The following is a 20877-nucleotide window of genomic DNA, read 5'->3' as shown; positions in this document are numbered from 1 at the left end:
AACAAGAAGCTTTCGTCCAAAATCGACGACAACAAGATATCAAGAAGCTTTTGCCCCGTTTCATTTTCTGATTTTTCTGTTTTTATTTTTTATTTTTATTTTATATTTTCATTTTAAAATTTTTGTTTTCCTTTTTTTTCAAGTTGTGTTTTTCAGGCGATGAGTTCTTGTGAGTGACAGTATGTTCAATTGAGTGCATTTTCCTGGTTGTGTTCTTATGTTTGTGAGAGACAAAAGATTTGGGTGTGGATGGGTGTCCAGTGACTAGAGAAAGAAATAGAGATGAGGGGTGTATTGCGGTAGAATAGTGAGAGAGGAAGAGATGAGGTGAAGTCTATGCCATAAATCTACTACTCCCTCTGTCCCGCTGAGCTTGAGGTGTTTCTTTTGGCACGGGAATTAAGGAGCCATTGTTTAGTTATTTAAGTATGTTTGTAAATTTGTGGTTAAGTAGTTATTTATAAATTTTAAAATAATTAAATCTGAAAAAAAAATATTCAAACCCCCCCAATCCGTCTCACCCCCCCACCACCACCAAGCATCGGTCTTCCTCCATCCACAACCGCCATTGGTCTCCCTCCCTCACCCCTTTTCTTAAGCTCACCTCTTTGTTCTCCTCTCTCAAACCTAAATCCCCAACTTCCAGCCTCCACCTTCTTCTTCGATTTTCGACGAAGAACAACAAGAAACCACCGCCGTTGATTCTGGTTCAAAGCCTTCCTTTTCCTCTCTTGCTTCGACGACAACAACAGCTAGGCAATGGTGGAGAAATGGTGGAGGAACGATTCTGATCAAAGAAAATTGAGGAGAAAATGTGAAGTCGAAAAATGGGTTAGGGCTTGGGAGAAGCCCAATTGCTAAATTGAGTTGATTAAAAAAATAAGGGGTGTTATTAATTTTATTAATTAGAGTTTTAAATTACTTAATTTTTGCCAAAAAAGAAAACGACTCATGCTCGTTGGGATGTCCCGAAAAAGAATACGACTCAAGCTCGACGGGACGGAGGGAGTATCATTTATCATAGTAGAGCAAAAATTAATCAATCACTGGTAGGTATGTCAAACTCGTGTCCAGGCATGAACCATCTTCTCTCTAGCTAGCTACATCCATTTTGATTACATATATATATGTGTATATTATAAGTTTAGTATGAATGTTTGTACATGGAAGAATTTGTGGGCGGAGTTTGTGGGGAAGAATAGGGAGGATGCAGCGGTGGTGATAGAGAAAGAGAATCGGAAAGTGGATCTGATAGTTCTGAGAGACGGAACTTCAGTTACCAAGGATTTTCTGTTGCGACTGCCTCTGGGTTTGGGTCGAGGATCACGTACTCATCATTCGTATAACCATCGCCGATTAAGTGCTCGTTTGGTTCAAGTAGAGGAATGAAAGAGAATGAAATCAAATAAAGATGTGGAATAGTAACAATAACTATTACTTTTATCGGGTGTACTGGTTTAACAATGGAAATGAATCATTAGTAAGAATTCTCTTTCTTTTATTTCCCCTCTATTTTGAAGGGTAACAAATTGGGTCATTGGATTACCCTCAAGTAAAGGTAATGATTAACTTATCATCCAACCCAAATAACAAGTAATAAATTCAATTAATTAAATATCTTTCCAACCTCCAAAAACACTCAATCAAACATGGGATAAATCTTAATCATATTTCTCTTCATCTAGTGACTAGAGAAAGAAGTAGGGATTGGAGGAAGTGGGTTGTGGCAATATATATATATATATATATATATATATATAGAGAGAGAGAGAGAGAGAGAGAGAGGATGAAGGGGAGTCAATTTGACTTTTCTCTCTTTTTTTTAATTACTTATGTAAATTTATCTAAGATTAAAATATAATTTCTTAATTCAATTTAGATTTTTAAAAAATATTTAATAATTATAATTATAATTCAATCTAAGATTAAAGTTGAAATTTTATGTTTTTAAATTTAATTTTTTTGAATAATTAATGTATATTATTTTATGTTATTTTAAAATATATTTTATATGTATTATTTAATTTTGAGATTCACCATGTATCTGGAATGGATGAACATAATATTGTACACTCGCACATTAATATCGAAATTTGCGACCTGTTTATTTATTACTCTCTCTGTCCCACGAAGCATGATCAAGTTTCCTTTTTGGTTTGTCCCACGAAACTTAGCCAGTTTTTTTATATGGCAAAAAAATTAGTATCATTTATTCACCTTTTTATTTTTACACTTAACACATAAAATATCAATTTTATATTTTTTAAAATTGATGCCATGGCACGAAGGAAGTAAAAAATATAGACCAACTTTATTTTGGAAATTGATTATATTTACAGAGAGAGAGAGATATGGGTACTAGTGATGAGGTGTTGTTAGATTGAAAGGCTTAGAGAAAGACAAGATCGATAAAAGCCTGTGGAAATTGTTGCACCTAATATGGCCCTCTATTTATTGATGAAACAATTAAAAAAGAAATTCGAGATTGAAGATTCACTCCCAATTAACTTCTCTTCTCCTATCAAAAGACAAAACGAATGAATTCATAAATCGTAGTAGTAAAATATAATCTCTCTCTCTCTCTCTCTCTCTCTCCTCAGTGCAGTAGGGTGCATATGTAGAACTGCACGTGTGCAGCGTGTAGGTCTCAGACCCCATCATGGCTATAACCAGGGCGCACGGAACTATAGGCTGTGGGCCCCACTCCCCAATTCCTACTCTTTTTTTTTTTTTTTAAACTTATTGTTTTTCATAAATATACACTAGGTTTTTTTTAAACCTTACTAATCCAATTCGTTGTTACTCACAAATCACAATTATACTCGTACTTATGAATTCGTTGTTAGATTTAAGTCACGGTGTGCGGCTTCTTTAATTTTGGGATGAAGAAATAATGCCAATTAAATGTAATTTGACATAAGTACTTTTCGGTTTATGTGGATTTGCATTTTCATTCTATTTTGTCCGATGTCAATATTATTGACAATTTAATTTAAGCCTTTGTGTTTATAGAAAGTAATACTCCTTTCATCCATAAAAATTATTATTTTTATTTGTCTATGTCTATGAAGATATTTTCATATTTAATATATTTCTCACTATATTTTAAATTTTATCAGATTTAATATTTACAAAAATAATAATTATTTAACACATTATTTTTTCATAAACGGATGAACTATTATACTAATAATCAAATTACATGAATTATAGTTACTATCCCAATACAAATATTTATAGGCATGATTTTGTTGATAATCTCAACATGCAATTCTTATAATATGGTTACCATATACAGTTAAACATGTTATTCGATACAAAATACAATATACTTTAATATATTAAATCTTTTAGTATATAATAATCAACATTTAGTATTACTCGGTTCAACTTTCTCCCCATCAATTCCCTTGGTAACCAGTGCGTGTCTCAGTGTGTATATATATATATATATCTGCTGCTCAGCATATAAAGAAGCAATCTTTCGAATAATTAGCAGAAAACATTTTCGAATTTCTTGAAATCATCAAAAAGTCCGAGAGGAGATGGAGTGGTTAAGTTTGGAAGGGTACTGGGCTTTGATGGCGATTTCAGTGTGTGTAGTGTGTGTGTGGGTGACGAAGAAGAGAGAGGAAAAGGGTGTTTTAGAGAGTGATGGAGAGCGCTTCGTGGTTCCAAGAGGGAGCTGGGGTTGGCCATTGATAGGGGAAACGTTTGAGTTTATTGCATCTGGTTACACCTCCACGCCCGTCAGCTTCATGGAAAAGCGCAAATCTCTGTGAGAAACTCTCTCTCTCTCTCTCTGCCTTTTGTGGGTTTTGCTACACACACATGTGTGCGTGTTTGTCTGTATATACATATCCTCATGTGTGCGTGTTTCATGGCGATGGGTGAACACACACACACACACACACAGTGTTCTATACACTGTGCTGTGTGTGTGTGTGTTTTGGTGGAAAGTTTGATTGAGATTGAAACTTGTCAATGAGAAGACGGAAAAGTTCCACCATCTTCTTTTTTGTGGGGGCGAACTAAGATATACATATCTATCAATATTTTATGATAGGGATGATTTTACATTTTTGAAATTGGAATCTTATTCTTCTTCTTCAATCAACGCTTACAATTTGATTTATTCCGACATACTGCGATCAATCATCAAAGTTCAATGAAGTGCAAAGTCATAACACCAAATCATCTGCTAAAAATGCTACCAATCAAGAGAATTCTTGATCTAAAATGAGACAAAAAAAAACTCCCTTTTTTGGGAAAAATAAAAAGAATATTATGAAGGATTATTCATCTTTAAGGTGGAAAAGTTTCTCTGCATTATCCATAGTGAACTAATTTTCTAAAGCTAGGAAAAATAGATAAAAGATTTCTATACATGGTTAAATAATATCCACAATGTTTTGGAGAAGAACAAAATGTCATTTTCTTTTCTTCATTCTTAGTTTTGTTTGATTGATTTGCATGACTTGACATGCCTCCGACCCCTGACCCCTCCACCACCACCACCTTCATCAACGATTTTCATTCTCATTAATTTCATATATTGTGTCGGCCTTAATTAAAATATTAAATATAAAAAATAAAATAAAAAATCATGTGCTAGTTTAACAGTGTGTGTCAGTAGCTTATGATTCAAACTATTAATACTTCATAATATAAATGTTGTTGCAATCTTGCAAATGATAATTGTTAATCACTTCTTGTAGTTGTTGTATTTTTTCATTGATTCTATATGTAGTGTAGTTAATTTGGTGCAGTATGTATGGCTTGTTTCAAACTACATTCAATCTGTTTAGTACTCAGAGTTTATTATGTGCTTATGTTGGCAAAAGGGTATTATCAGAAAAAATATAAGTTTAGAGATGAAGCTCGTTTTATGGGTCGTACTTTAAATGTTGCACATCAATGATCCAAAGTATTTCTTTGATATGAAGGGAAAAAATTGTCAGCTTGCATCAGAGTGTTGATTATGTAGAACTTAGATATAGGGACAAACTAGTATCTCAATTTGTTGTATGGCGTAATTTCTCGTGTCTGGACACTTTCGTGCTATAATCTTGTATTCTTGCCAAGAAATAAGAGGTTAGAGTTGCCATTTATTTATCTCTCGACTTGTTAGGTATGGAGGTGTTTTTAGAACACACATTCTGGGGAAGGCCATCGTCGTGTCCACTGATCCCGATGTGAGCAAAGTGATCTTACAAAACCACGGGAATGCCTTCGTACCTTGCTATCCTAAATCCATTACTGAACTACTAGGAAAATCCTCGATTCTCCAAATCAATGGTGCTTTGCACAAGAGGCTGCACGCTCTGATTGGAGTTTTCCTGAAATCAACCCAACTCAAAAACAGGATCACTAGAGATGTCGAGAAAATTGTTCGCCTCTCCCTCTCGTCTTGGATGGACAAAAGTTGCCAAGTGTATGTGCAAGATGAAACCAAAAAGGTCTGGCTTTTTATCATCTTTCGTGTGTTATCTATCTGAAATGGAGTGATTGAAACAAAGTTTTTTTTTTCTCCCCAAATAATGTGGCAGATTACATTTCAAATTCTTGTCAGAGTGCTAATGAGCATTGGTCCAGGTGATGAGATGGAGTGTCTAAAGAGAGAATTTGAAGAATTTATCAAAGGCCTCATTTGCTTACCCGTTAATCTCCCCGGGACGAGACTCTATAAGTCTTTGAAGGTATAACTGCTTTTGACTTTACATGTGCGCAGAATCAGCATTTTGTTGACAGTCTGAAAAGAGAATGTTACAAAGTCTTTTGCAATGTTGTTAAATGCTGTTCTTTTCGAACAGGCAAAGGAGAGACTGTTGAAAGTGGTAGACAAAATTGTAGAGGCACGAAAAACGGCTATGGAGGAAAATGAAGAGAAAGTGCCGCCAAATGATGCAATTGACGTGCTACTACGCGACAGTGGGGAGTCAGACGGGATCCCTCTTGATTTTATCAGTGGGAATATTATAGAAATGATGATTCCAGGAGAAGAGACGGTGCCAACAGCTATGACCCTAGCAGTTAAATTCCTCGTTGACAACCCTGTCGCCTTAGCGCATATGGTGGTACGTATGCTCTTATTTGATTTCAAGATTTGACGGCGACCTAAAACTATATGTTTTTTTGTGTTTGGAGGTTTCATTAGCTAACAAATTTAAGAACATCTAGGAAATAGAACTTTTATTTTGATGTTTGAGATTTCTTATACGAAAATGATACATAATGGTATTGGCTTACTCAAAACGTGCAAATGGTGCTCGTAATCTTTATCTTTTTACAGGAATGCTACTTTTGTGCAACTTAGTCCATCTAGCTAGGCGGGCCTCATTCCTTTTTAGCAAGTTATGCTAAGAAAAGCTTTCATCTATCCACATACTATTATGCTTATAGTAATATGTCACGCAATGATTTCTAGCTATAATTAGCATTTGGAGTATGATGTATGTTATTTAGCTGAGAATAGTCAAATTAGAAGTTTCACACAGAAATGCACTATTGTATAGTTTACAACATTTAGCGTGAGATACATCTTAATTTTCATAAACAATATGATTTTATTCATGATTGTTTGACGTCTTTGTACAAAACAAACTGTTGGGATCCCTTGCGTGAAGTGGGTCAACAAGGTCAACCCGCGTCTATGATTGTGAGAATCATGGCTTTTCAAGTTGCTACATTATTTCTTGGTGAACGTATGTATTCACGTGGGCGATAATAATGTGTGTTGCCCACATGTTTTATGAATGATGGCATGCTGCAATTTTTTACCGAGAAAATTTGAGAAATTAAGCTTGATAGTGAATGTATTGGTTCTCGTCCTTGTATGTTCTATTTTACGTATATGTTGTTGGACTTAAAAGTATTGTCATATCGTGATTACATGATGATGGCAGGAGGAAAACATGGAACTTAAAAAGCGAAAAATTAATTCAAGTGAAGACTACTCTTGGACTGATTATATGTCATTGCCGTTCACTCAAAATGTAAGTCTATTCATGTCAATAAATTTTTCTTAACTAAAAATTCGTTAAAATACCACAAATTAGTAGATTATTTCCATGAATTTTGCTAACTTGATACAATTTTTCTTTCTTGCTAGGTTATCAATGAAACATTGAGGCTGGCAAATATAATCAATGCAGTGTGGAGAAAAGCTCTCAAGGATGTCAAAATAAAAGGTTAATTCAAGGTTTTCAACTAACACCTAGTGTTCGTGTTTCATTTCTGAGTAATATTGTTTTTGCAGGTTACTTAATACCAAAAGGATGGTGCGTTTTGGCATCCTTCAGCTCCATTCACATGGATGAGACGAATTACGAGAACCCTTACAAATTCGATCCGTGGAGATGGAAGGTAACATGATTCTTGATCATCTTGCATCATTTTAAAGCTCAATTCAGTTCTCAGACATGCGCTTGTTATTCTCTAATTACATCTAATTTAAAGCGCATCTCATATTAAAATAATCATAATAAAAAATATAAATTGCTTAATTATGAAGCCTCATTTGTACCACATGTGTGTCTATTGTTCTTTTTCTACAGAAAATAGGAAGTGCTGCAAACAACAACATCTTTACACCATTTGGTGGGGGGCAGCGGCTATGTCCCGGTCTGGAACTTTCTCGCCTTGAAGTCTCGATTTTCCTCCATCATCTCGTCACAACTTACCGGTAAACAAAAGTACATTTTCAGTATGTCGAAATCAGTACTCAAGAATGCATGGTTGAAAAAGAAGGGTAGGTAAAATGAGCTATCGCCGTCTGTCCTCGTGCAGATTGTCTGCTGAGAGGGACGAGATAATCTACTTTCCAACGGTGAAGATGAAGAGGAAGCTTCCCATCACGGTCACGCCCCTTGACCAATGAATTCCCCACCCAACAAAAGGTCGGTATGAGCCACGTCCCCCAAACACCTTAAACTTGTTTAGGCAAGAGTCGGTATGCATATGTATAGACGCGGGCACACACTACACGAACTGCGTTGTCGAGTTAGTCGCACTGTCGTTGTCTCGAGTGATGGGACAAAATGGATGCAAGTGGAGAGGATGATGGAGATCTTAATTACTCTCCATTGTTGTTCTTCTCCTCTTCTAACTGAGCTTTTTTTTTATTGCAGAGATATTGAATTGGATAAGAACATTTGGAGTTGATTGTTAACCACACCAACTAGAGAGAGAGGTAGAAGGTGGTCCAGTCCCATGCTGTACGTTTTTATCGTTACTCCATCAATAATTGCGTGCTGAATTTCTCGTTGAATTGGACACGGTATCTTTAATTTGATTTTTTGTTTGTTTTATCATCCCATTGTTTAAATCAGGATTGATTAGCAACTTCTTTTTTGGTCTTTAAAGAAATTATCTCTTATGTATATATACCAAAATTACGAAATAAAAATTCCTTTAGCAAATATTGGTTCCATTGACTTGCTTTCTTGGATTAGTTTTCGATTGTCTAATGCAACTAGCATTTTATTTTTCAGTGCACCTTATTTGTACAATGCAAGGGACAAAAACTGTGTATCTAAAATTACTTTAAAAATTGCTACAATAATATCTCTCTGATTATAATACTATACATGTTTATTATTTAAATTCAATATTCTCAATTATTCACAATAAAGGGACAAGAACCTATCAAAAAACTGTGTATGCAGTTGATACGTTGCAATCACTCGTGGTCTTATTTTTCGAGGTCAATAATGTTACTAGAATATGGTTAAAATTGGTATATGATTTTTCTTGTTACATTTTATATATTATCACCGTTAAATGTAATGAAAAATATTGCACCGTGGTAGAGGAATTTCACCGTTTCTTTATTGAAACAGGCTGCACCTAAAACAAATTGAATTCCATTTGCATACAAATTATAAATGGTAGTACTCAAAATATATAGTATGGGAAAGGGAAATTTTCTAAAAAGAAGCTAAAACAGTTGAAAATTTAAATTTTCATCTCCCAAAAGAGAATGGTGCTTTCAATATGCAATGAAAAGCAGCAGCCTCAATATCTAACTTGAAAGGAAGCCAAATCTAGAGATACAGAAAGTGATTAATCAACTCATAGCTGCTTGCTGCTTCTTCTCCTCTTCGATCTGTTTAAGCTCGACTAATCTTTCTGCCCAAGCTCTCTCTCTTGCAACGGCAGCCATCTTACGCTCCACCCTTAGGGTGAGCTTCTTCTTCTTGGCCTCCTGCACCTGAGCTCTGCGTATCTTTCTTTCCGACTACACCAAGAAATTTCTTCTCAGTTCTCATGAGTCATGAGGATGATACGGCCATTCAAACGTAAAAATATACATGTCCATCTAATATACCCAATAAGGACGTGCACAAAAAAAAATCAATATCATTAGCAGCTTGAATGAGAATATGAAATATATAGGACCCTGTCTACAACTTTTAATGGAGACAGAGTGAACTACAATAAATAGAATTGTTCAGGCATTGGGTCAATCTGTTACAAACTTACAGGGCAACAAGAGTGTATTTCAAAGCTAAAAAATAGATTTCGAAGACATGCACCCTTTCCTCAAAGAGACTAGTGAGAAGCAATTCGGAGTAGCTTCTACGAGTAGGAAACCATAATCTATATACGAACTAATGTATCTACTGTATCTATCCTCCACATGAAGTGAGCTGAAAGAAGCACATATACAATCAAAAGCACTTGCCTTGCTAAAAACCCTTACTCTCATAAGCTTAAGTTTGTATAACACAACAAGCTAGTGAGCTCAATACAAAATCTTAAACTTCTAAAGCTAAAAGTTCGTGTCATCATCAGCAGAAAGAACAAAAATCTATATGTACCGCAGAAAGAATTACAAAAAGTTGAGGCAACTCTAGTAGGCTGGTGACAAGATACAATTGTTTAATACCATACATACAACAGTTACTCCAACCATAGAAACAACTCTAGTAGGCTGGTGACAAGTTATAACATATACTGGGAAGAATGATTTTGAGTAATCATATCAAAAGTTACTCCAACCAAGTTTGTAGTCAATCCTGATGCACTCAAGTCTAGTTTGAGTTCTCAGCTGACCAAATTTTAAGCTGCCACGACTCATGCAATTATGATTTAAAAAGAAGCTGTCTCCAACTGAACGCGACATAACAGAATCACTCAATCATTATGAAGTATGCCAAACTAAACTATGGTAGAATAAATCAACTAGAAGCACACATCTGCCACAAAGATGCATTTGATAACATAATTCTCATTTCTACAACTACAAGTTCAATTCCTAAGCCTCCTAGTGGACTATAAACAATTCATATCTGCAAGTTTCAGTTAACGATGGTCAAGCCCAATGAGAACAGAGAACCACCACTAGACATACATCCGCCGTAAAAATGCATTTGATAGCATAGTTTTCATTTCTACAAGTACGATTGCCAAGCCTCCTAGCGGACTATATATCTGCAAGTCTCAGTTAAAGCGATCAAGCTCAATGTGAACTAAAAATCGACCCAAGAAGGCATTGAATCATCCCAAAGTCAGCCTACAACTGAACTAACACGATCGAGCTCAAAATAAATCGATATTTGAAGACCAAACATGGCAATGAATCAACTCTAAAGACAATTTAACATTTAAAAATCCACCTTTATGAATGCACGCTGCTGTTTGATTCTCTTCTTCTCGTTCCTTCTCTTGACACTTCCCTGGTTCGGTTGATTGGGAAGTATAGTTTCCCCAGGAACACATTTCACCCACGCATACGGACCTAAAAAGCACATTTCCCACGATGAATTATTCCATTATCAATTCCAATCAGCTCTCGCATATCCAACAAAAAGCAACACAAATGTAGTATGCCAAAACCCTAAATTCTTCCGAACCTGGAGGTTTCAAGCTTGCTCTCTTGCGGCGCGGCTTGTCGACGGGCCTACGTTTCGGGTACCTGGTGTCTGTGAGACTGTGGAAGGCGCTGCGAGGAGGAATCCAAGGAATGTCGCGGCGGAGGGGGGCGAAGAGGTGGCGGAGCTGCGGCGGAGAGGTGGTGGAGAATGTTCTTGCTGATGGAGAAAAATGGGAGGCGGGTGAAAGGATTCTGGATACGGGTCGGATAAGGGATCTTAGGGCTCCGAAACCCATGGCTATGGCGGATTGGTGAAGTGATCTCTGTGCAAAGAGTGGGAATGGCGTTTTGACGGCTTCGGATTCAGGAATGTTGAGAAGAGAACAAAACGACGACGTATTACTCGTTCTGTTTCGTACTTAGTCCCTTTTTGGGTTAATTTCATTTTGGCCCCTCTATAGTTCAGGTTTGGATTAAGGCCCACACTGCTTAAGAATTTTCGAAATATTTAATAATTTCTACAAAAGAGGTTTTTTCACAAAACTAATTTATTTATTTATTAATATATTTAATTTTAAGAGACATGTATAATATGATAAATTAAATTTATCTCCTTCTCTCTAATGAGTAGAAAAATGTGTATTTACAATTTTGATTATATCTACAATATTATTACTTGTTTTAATTTGTATGAATATTTTAGTAAATTAATAGGAGTATACCATTTTTTATATATTTGATACAAGATAAGGATCACATTAAAATTTTGATAAAACTTGTTTATTTGTTATATATGTTTTTTGGAGCAATAGCGTCGCACACTTCTGAATGGATTCGTGGCTGCCCCCCAGTATACCAGTTTGGCCAACAGAGGTGAGGTTATGTTGTAAGGAGTGTTGGTCACAACAAGATTGAATTGTGGAAACTCAGTTTACAATGCATCAGCGTTGATGATCTGCAAAAAAAAATTGCATGAAGATTTCAGATTTACAAAAAACAATGCAAAAAAAATAAAAAATAAAAACACACATTTAAAAAAAAGGGTTAATTGCGTGTAATATCACGAACTTTGCTTAAAATTCATTTTTCCCACAAACTATAAAAAATCCACAAATTATCAAATACTTTCAAAACTGTTCAAACTCCTCATGTCAACTTTTATGATTACAAACCTACCCTACATTCATATAAAATTATAAAAATATCCCCACATCTGTTCAATGTTTGTACAAAATAATAAAAGAACCCCAACATGATATTATTCAGACAAAATTACTCTTATGAGTTTTATATAATTATAAAGCTATAATAAAATCATAAAATAAGGTCCAACATGCTTCTGTATCACTTCAATATTAACTTTAGGATGTGTTTTTGATAAAATTACTGTCATGAATATTCTTTCCTCATGTTGTAGTCTTGTAGAGCCTTTTTATAATAGCTTCATTATTACAATAACATTTATAAGTATATTTTGAGAGAGAACTCATAATTGACAAAAAAAAAAAATAGAACCTAATTCCGTGTAAACACCGAAAAATAAAAAATAAAGAATATAGTACTAGAAAGAATTCATAATATACATATGTAAAAATTGTTACTATTTCATGTTAAAAATTAGAATAGAAACTATACTTTTATTAATATATGTGAAATGACAAAAATACCCCTAGAAATTTTGAAAATTTCCAGGGGTGTCCAGTCACTACCCCTCTGGCTCCGCCAATACCTGTATGCATTACATTTGGGATAATTGTTTGGATCTATAATTTTTCTTTGAAGTCTCTTCCCACGTAAGATTCATTATTAAATATAATATAATTCTTCAATAAAAATCCACTCTAATGCGATTTTAGGTGAGAGCGTAAGAGAGTGATGTGTATGTTTTATAATTATAAAAGAACAAATTCATTAGAGGGTATTTTGATATATAAGTTCAAAAGGTGAGGTTAGTGTGTAATTTATTTTGTGAATGAGTCAATTCTGAATATTCCAAATTTAATGGGTTCAATTTTGAATAATCAAAAATTAAATCATGAGCAATTTGAACAGATATCAAAATATTTGATATAATTTGGATTTTTTAAAGTTCATGGAAAAAATAAATTTTGAGCAAAATTTGTGCTATTACATGCAATTAACCCAAAAAAAAGTGTTTTATTGGACCTTCCTACAAAGAGACTAATAAATTGAAACAGATCAAAATGAGTTTCGCTGAAATTTGTTCTTATTTTCTAACTAGCTGCAGCGTTCAAATACAACAATTCTCGTTTAGGCATTTATCCAAACAATAAGTGCGCAAAGCATATATCACAAAACCTTGCTTTCTCTTGAAATTAACTCACAAAAACATTAACTGCATAGAACAAAACTCATAAAACCCTTTCTCCGAACGCATTAACTGCACAAAATAGAAATCACAACACCTTTCTTCAAACAGATTACTTGCACAAAGCAGAAAATTAATGAAACCTCACGTTCAGGCGTTCCTGGACACTGCAGCGGCGCCGCGTTTCCGCAAACTGTCAACCATCCGATTATCGATCTCGACTGCGACGACATTGTTGGCAGCTTCAAGCAGCTTGAGCGTGAGATACCCGGTGCCCGGCCCAATTTCCAGCACGGTATCATCGGATTTAATGTCGGAAACTCGGACGATTGAGTCCAGCACTCGGGGGTTGGTCAGAAGATGCTGACCTCTGCTCTTATACAGCCGCATTTTCCATTCTTCTCCTCCGACGTCGCCGTAGACATCGCCGGACTTCGTCTGGAGAAAATGCCGGAAAATTCTAGGATTAAGCAGATTGGCAGAGAGAGTTTCCCGCCAACGGATCATTCAGAATAGTTTCTTCCCCTCCGTGAATTTTCAAGGAAATGAAATGATAATATTATTATTGGGCCTAAATAATTGATGAATCTATCGTATTTGTATTAATGGGCTTTGATCAAAACTTCTACGCGACACACGCAATCAAGGCAAGGATAATTCTATTCATAGCGTCTGTTTTACTCAGCACAGCTCTCATCCAATTAAAATAATAATAATAGTAATAAATAATTATAAATTTATTAATTTATCATAGCCCCAAATAATATTCAAGAAACAAATTATTCAATCCTTTCTATTAATCACTTATCATCTCATTCCTTGTAGGTTGCAAAAAATTAAGCTTCTGACATGGTTTTAGCATTTGAGCACAATAGTTGTTGGTGGTGGTCAAGGCATATCCATTTTATTGACCGATGTCAACATGCAAAAGCAGCTTTAAAGTGTTTGATATCTTCTTCGAGCTTTTTTCTCCTCCTTACTTGAGTTGAGTGTTAAGCTCCTTAACTGGAGATTCTATGGAACACTGCATCTTCGTCCCTTTTCAAGCTATCAAGTTTTCCTATTGATATATAATGCGTGTTAATTTAAGGACTACCAGCTATATAGGCTATTTAATTTGGAACTATGAGTTATAGGATAAATAAGTAAATTCATTATTATTATTATTATTATTATTATTATTATTATTATTATTATTATTATTATTATTATTATTATTATTATTAATTATTTGGATGAGGGACTACACTGTGAAACATACTACTATTAATTGACAATCTATTTATCATACTATCCAATAATACAGGAACACACGAAACAAAATATCCTAGTTCTAGTAATAATCACAAAATATAACTTTTTCAAAACATATTGAGAGGATCTTTGGGGTTGTATTTAGACGAACTTCGATGATTCTGTTGCTCAACTTTCAATATACTTATTTCGTTTACGTGTTAATTATAGGGAGCATGTTCAGTTTCTAAAGTTTCAGATGTAGTATAATATATAAATAAACTAAATTATTCAATTTTATGTGATTTTTCTTCTATTAATTATAACTTGAAATAGTACTCTTTTTTTTTAGAATTTATATATAACTTTGAAATACTTGTTCATAGTAAATCTTACTATTAACTATATTTTGTGTGATTTTAATTTTAAAGACTACGAATAAACGTTAAATTTAATTAAAATGCATCATGTATAGTGAACTTTTTGCAAAAAAAAAAAGGAAAAGAAAAAAAATGATTGAATAAATTTAACTTTTTAGTTATAACTCACACATCTCCATATTTATGTACATTAAATTAATATGAACAATCGATTTATTAATAAAAAGAAGAGCGCCTTACCAATTAAGACATGCATCATCGTGAACGAATATCTAATCTTGAGCAATTTTTTTTTTTTGAGCAGAAAATGGAGCAACTTTATTGATCCGGTACCAGCAGTACCAAAGAAATACAAAGGGGAGAGAAAAAGATGAGAAAGGGAGAACAGAAGACAAACAAAAACATCCGCTCAAGACTCTCCAGGCAAAGCTGCGGTGTACCAACTCCTGAACTCCTCTGTTGATTTCTGCACATTATGGATCGTCATCCAACTCCACAATCTCGACTTAAGCTCAACAATCATCTTGTACGAATTCCACTCGCCAAGTTGGAATTTACACTCATTTCTCACTTTCCAGATACTCCAAATAACTCCAGACCACACACTAAGTAGGAAACGTTTTTCTTTCTTACAACCAAGATTGATGAAGGCGTTAAAGTGGTTTTTTACCTTGCACGGCAGAACCGTTTGCTTGCCAAGCCAAGCCACGACCTCGCTCCACATTTGATATCTAATCTTGAGCAATTAATATAGGGGGAATTGAGAAATCTATATAATATATAAAAGAATGAGTTTTTTTTCCTCCATTTTTTCTCTCTCTTCTCCCATCATTTTTTTCCATCATTTTTATCTCTATTTTTTTTATAAATTTAATTCTTTTCTAAATATCATCAAATTTGATTTATGAAGAAATATTTAATATGCATTTTAAATTTAAGTTCCTGATAAAATATTTAACAAGGTATAAAAATCATTAAAAATAAATTTAGAACGAATAAATTATGAAAGTTTTAGCATATTTTAGTTTCTCTCTCTTCATTAAATTTTTACATCTTTTTATCTATTTTTGTTAACTATGACGTGTAATATTCTATAATAGTAATGTATAATATTGATTTTCATTATTAAATGATTTAAAATTATTTAATAAGTATAATTATCATTACACTTTATACAGAGTTGAAAATTTATATTTTTAAATTCAGAATTTTATTGAGTAATTGATATGAATTATTTTATTTTATTTTATTTTACAATATGCTTTGTATATATTTATATTTTTAATTTTATTTAATATTTATACTTATTTATTTAAACATATCGTTTAATTTTAATATTCGTCGTGCATTGCACGGACGAGGGTACCACTTAATAAAAGATGAGTAGTTGATTGATGAGTGTTTTTGAATTTTGCAGCCACCGACGTTAACGGCAACGAGTTTTTTTTTTTTTTTTGAAGAAAACGGCAACGAGTTGATGATACTAACCAGCTAGTAGCAATAAGCATGTCGAAATTGACGGACGATCAACGGCTATAAATGTGAACGTTGACGGCGTTAATCATTAAATTGGGAAATTCTTATTTTTGCTGTCGCGACACACAAAATATATGGCCCAATAGATACTATCTACAATAAATAAATAATTGTTGATCAATCACTTCAAAATTGACCCATTTATCATAAAGTTGGTCAAGGCATCTTTCTTACTCATTTTTGTACACTGTCGTTTTATTTGTTTTCAAGTCCTTGTGTTATTTATTTATTTCTTCTAAAAAATGTTATTTATTTATTTCAAAATTAACTATGTTATTAAATTTGTGTCGCAGTATTAAAAATAAGAGGCAAAATGGAAAGTACCCCTTTTCAAAGACAAAAACAAAAATGTACCCACCCTTTACCAAACATATAAAATCTACCCATTTAATACAATAATACCCCTATGCACATTCTGGTGTATTACTCGCCAACAAACAAACGAGCACGTCGAGTGCGTCGAGCAATATACACTTCAACCTTTGAACAAATGATTCTCTAAAATTCATTATAATCATTTATGTTTTTAAACAGTAAACAGGCCCAACATGCTTCCGTAACACTTCAAAATAATTCTTAAATTAAACCAACATTATACCTTCGTCGACTGGTCTTCTTCAGGAGTCGGTCTTGTTGCGTTTTACGGCTCGTCTGCCCACCCGGCACGCACCAACCACACACTCGCAAGAGATGGTTGCAACTCTTCTCCTTCACTAAGTGCCGACTAAATAATATGTTGGAAAAATAAAGAAAATATTTTTACTCAACCCGGAATAGTTGGACAAAAACAAAGCGTTTATAGAGGAATTATATAATAATTAATTTTATTTCATAAAAACTCCCCAAGGGAGGAGACTAACTTGTTTTAGCTACTCATAGTAGCCAATACTTGTGTACATAAAATTAAAAAGAAACTAAACTAAAAATGAAAAACTTTAAAAACAGAATTTAAAAAATTACAAAGATAATTTTTAGAGAGAAGATGTGTGATGTGTGAAATGGGTGTGAATTTTCTGATGATCCTCTTCTCTCCAGCACTTGTGTTTATATAGAGGTTTGATCCCCTCTATAATTGCTTGGTTGGTGGCCTCGGATTCCATCCTCGTGGCCAACTTGTTTGAATATGACATCCACCTTCTTTTGTCGGCCTTGATTGCCGACACTTGTTTGTGGCATCACATGGTGCTGGACCCTTGCTTTATCGTCTTGTGATAATGCTGGTAGGGGCCGGCTGCTTTTCCTTCCACTCACTTTTGTCCTGGGTCGTTTGGTAAGTGGTCCTCCTGTTCTTCCACCCACTTTTGTCGTTTATTTTGTGGGTGCGATCCTTGCTGTGAATCACATGATCCACTTAGCTTTGTCGGCCACCTTCCTTTTTTGGTGCCCGAGGTGTCCTTCCCTTTGGAGTCTGATGCTTATCATGTTCATCAGACCGGAACCTCCTTTTATCCGGCTTTGGAAAGAATCCTTTGCCGAATTCTGGCTCCTTCTGCGATGAGCATTGATCGCAGATTTTCTCGATCCAATGGCCTAGATGAGCCATATTGCAAAACTTGCGACGAGTCTCATGGCTCCCCGCAATCCTGTTCTTCCAAATCATTTGCCGTTTCTTCTCGAAGGATTCTTCGGCAAAAGGAGTTGTTGTTCCTGTCATTGTATTAACTAGGAACGTTCCCAGATCCGAGCTTTGATAGAACTTGAATCTGGACTTCATTTTGTCCATCTCTGTGAGACAGACCCATAGACCCCATGCTCGTCTAGTGGAGATTTGATCCTCCGTGAATGTTGAGACGATTGCGGCCTGGAAGTCGGGAACTTTGATCCTGTTAAGGGCTCCCGTATCAGGTCTCCGAAGCTTAATGAATTGGAAAGCTTCACGGATTCCTTTTCCGACTGGCTCTGGTGCTGCACTGAAACAGTACAATTCCAGAACATCTCCTCTTTTGAGGGACTCGTTGTTCTCCCATGTGTCGAACACCGTTTTCTGGATCCATTTTGGTAGACCCTTTATTTCGGTGAAGGCTGGGGCGGTGGTATAAACTGAGGCCAAAGCCCCAAACTCATACCATTCCTTGACATCGTTTGGATTGGCTCCTGGTGTCGTCCAAACCCTTGGATATTTTCCGGCAACATCAACCCGACAATTTCCCGGATTAATGCCCTTCCTTGTGGGAAGTTTCTCCCACTTGTCCTGGTACATCTGCCAAGAAGGAGAAATTTCAATAAAGTCAGTATCAACCTTAACTTGGCCTGTCATGGGCCTAAGATTGATCTCTCCCTCTTTTACCCCAGAGGTGGAGGGTTGACATGTTGATTCAGGGTGTGACCCCTTAACAACATTTTTTCCTCGAGAGTCTGGTTGTGAAACCATTGTCTCAGGACTTGTGCTAGGGGTACTTGAATCCCCTGCTACAGGTAATCCGCCCTGTACGGAAAGCATTGCTTTAACCCGATTTTCACGGACAGCGCGCAAGAACGGCTTGTTGGTTGCTTCCTGAAGATTGAACATCTTCATGAAACATACATCGATTCGGTTAGATACTTGAGCTTCATCAGCTGCTTGTATCTTTCCTGCTTGTTTGGTATGTAGCACACACTTGTGCCACTCTTGTTGTAGCAGCTCTAGACTTTCAAAGAGCTGCCCCTGTATTGCCTCGATGGCCTCCACTTTAGGGAGCTCCATCCCTTGTAAGGAAATCTGCAAGAACATTCTGATCAGATTTCAAAACGACAATATCATAATCATAATATTGGCATTCTGCTTGCCATCTAATCAATCTAGCCTTTTCAGGTTTAGATTCAATCTTTTTAGTTAAGAAAGCTTTAACGTTGGTGTTATCTACTTTCAAAACAAATTTTTTAGCAAGTAAGAATAGCGGCCATTTTTTGAACGCCTTCCTGACTGCAAAAAACTCTTTCTCGTTTATGTGCCATCGCACAGCCTCGTCGTTGGAGAAAAGACCGCTACAGTATCTGCAAGGTTCTTCTCCATAAGGGGTGATCTTTGTGAGCACTGCTGCCCACCATGAATCACTCGCGTCAGTGTAGAGGACCAAGTCATCCTCGTCTTGTGGTATTGAAAGTTTCGGGAGATTTTTGCAAATCTCTTTCAACTTTGTCATACCCTCTCGATGTTCCTCCTTCCATATGAATGGAACATCTTTCTTCAGTAGTGGACTGAAGATCTTTCTGTGTTCTGCAAGGTTTTTGATAAACATCCCTGCAAAATTGACAACCCCGAGAAAACTTTGGAGCTGCTTCTTCTCCATGAGATCCTCCGGGAATCCCTGGACTTTTTCCACAATATGATCTTGTAGAATTATCCCAGATTCATCGATCTCGATCCCCAGAAACTCCATCTTCTGGGTGGCAATGATTGCCTTCTTTTCAGACAGCACTAGTCCTTCTTGTTGACAAACATCCGCAAATATCTCCAGATGCTTGACATGTTCATGAATGTTTTTTGATGCAATAAGAATGTCATCAATATAAACAAACATAAACGAAGAATAATCTTTGAAGAGATTATCCATCTTCCTTTGGAATATCTGAGGCGCGTTGGCTAACCCCATTGGCATGACATTCCAGACATAATGTCCCTGTGGAGTTGAGAAGGCTGCAAACTTCTTACTCCTTTCCTCCATGCGAATCTGGTAGAAACCCGATTTGCAATCGAACTTTGAGAATACCCTTGCACTTCTGATGCAGTTGATGAGGTGTTCTCTACTTGGGATGAAGTATCCATCAAACTCAAGAATGTCATTAATCCCTTTATAATTAATGACTAATCTTGGCTTTCCTCGCTTGATCTCCCCATGATTTCTCACCAGAAATCCAGGACTGCTGTAGGGTGATCTTCCTTCTTCGATCAGCTTCAAATCAAGGTGTTCCTTGATTATACTCATCATATCCTGTTGATCTTGAGGATTCATCAAGATAGGTCTGAATCTCACAAACTCATGCTCCTTTCCAGTTTTAACTTTCAAAGTAGCTCTGAGTTGGTTCTTGTCCCACCATGCCAAAGGATTCTCATGGTAACACCTCTGAATCCTCCTTTTGACGTCGGCAATGGACACCTGTTCTTCTTCCTTGATATCTTTGTGTGATATCAGGGATACTTTGAGGATTTGAGTTTCTTCCTCAGAGAGATTTGGGAATCCCTCAGTTCTGCATTTGAGCAAAACTTCTCCGAATCTCCTTTGATCCTTCATTTGAGGTCTCCGGAGTCTGCCATCATCACCACGCTTGCTGCGAAATTTGATTGGCATTGAGCGATGAAAGGCTCCATTGAGCCTTTGCACAATGATCTTGTGATCACAATTGGTTGTGAACACAAGCCTCCTGGCTTCATTGTCCTGAATATACCTCTTGAAGCTTTGCAGAAAATTATTTCCGAATAATATATCTGCTCCGATATCATGGAAATAAATTGGTGGAGTTTTGACCTTGTACCAAGGTGTCCGTCCTGCTCCGCCGATCAATATTTCCGTTTGTTTTACTCCATTTGATAGAAGCAAAATCTTTTTGGAGAAATCCCTTCCTGCAATTCGAGGTAGATCTTCTTCCACTTCTGCTGGAAAGAC

General features: G+C 35.7%; 2 protein-coding genes and 1 pseudogene across 2 annotated transcripts; 1 reads left to right on the top strand and 2 right to left on the bottom strand.

Annotated features, from left to right (window-relative positions):
* Positions 1 to 3266: 3266 nt before the first annotated feature.
* Positions 3267 to 8420, top strand: LOC130986714 (3-epi-6-deoxocathasterone 23-monooxygenase CYP90C1). The gene is made up of 10 exons (XM_057910194.1): positions 3267 to 3778; positions 5132 to 5459; positions 5550 to 5699; positions 5814 to 6077; positions 6906 to 6995; positions 7112 to 7190; positions 7259 to 7365; positions 7557 to 7684; positions 7789 to 7898; positions 8130 to 8420. Exons 1-9 carry the CDS (start codon positions 3546 to 3548, stop codon positions 7877 to 7879), a joined length of 1470 nt encoding a protein of 489 aa, XP_057766177.1. The 5' UTR covers positions 3267 to 3545; the 3' UTR covers positions 7880 to 7898; positions 8130 to 8420.
* A 387-nt stretch (positions 8421 to 8807) lies between these two features.
* Positions 8808 to 11293, bottom strand: LOC130986713 (uncharacterized). Its single transcript, XM_057910192.1, has 3 exons — positions 10857 to 11293; positions 10620 to 10741; positions 8808 to 9238 (listed from the first exon to the last, which is right to left on the bottom strand). Exons 1-3 carry the CDS (start codon positions 11110 to 11112, stop codon positions 9068 to 9070), a joined length of 549 nt encoding a protein of 182 aa, XP_057766175.1. The 5' UTR covers positions 11113 to 11293; the 3' UTR covers positions 8808 to 9067.
* A 310-nt stretch (positions 11294 to 11603) lies between these two features.
* LOC131025650 (ribosomal RNA small subunit methyltransferase, mitochondrial-like) lies at positions 11604 to 13787 on the bottom strand (annotated as a pseudogene).
* Positions 13788 to 20877: the final 7090 nt, after the last annotated feature.

This window comes from Salvia miltiorrhiza, chromosome 5 (genome assembly GCF_028751815.1).
Source record: "Salvia miltiorrhiza cultivar Shanhuang (shh) chromosome 5, IMPLAD_Smil_shh, whole genome shotgun sequence".
In the NCBI taxonomy this organism is placed as follows: Eukaryota; Viridiplantae; Streptophyta; class Magnoliopsida; order Lamiales; family Lamiaceae; genus Salvia; species Salvia miltiorrhiza.
This window is presented reverse-complemented; position numbering and strand designations above follow the sequence as displayed.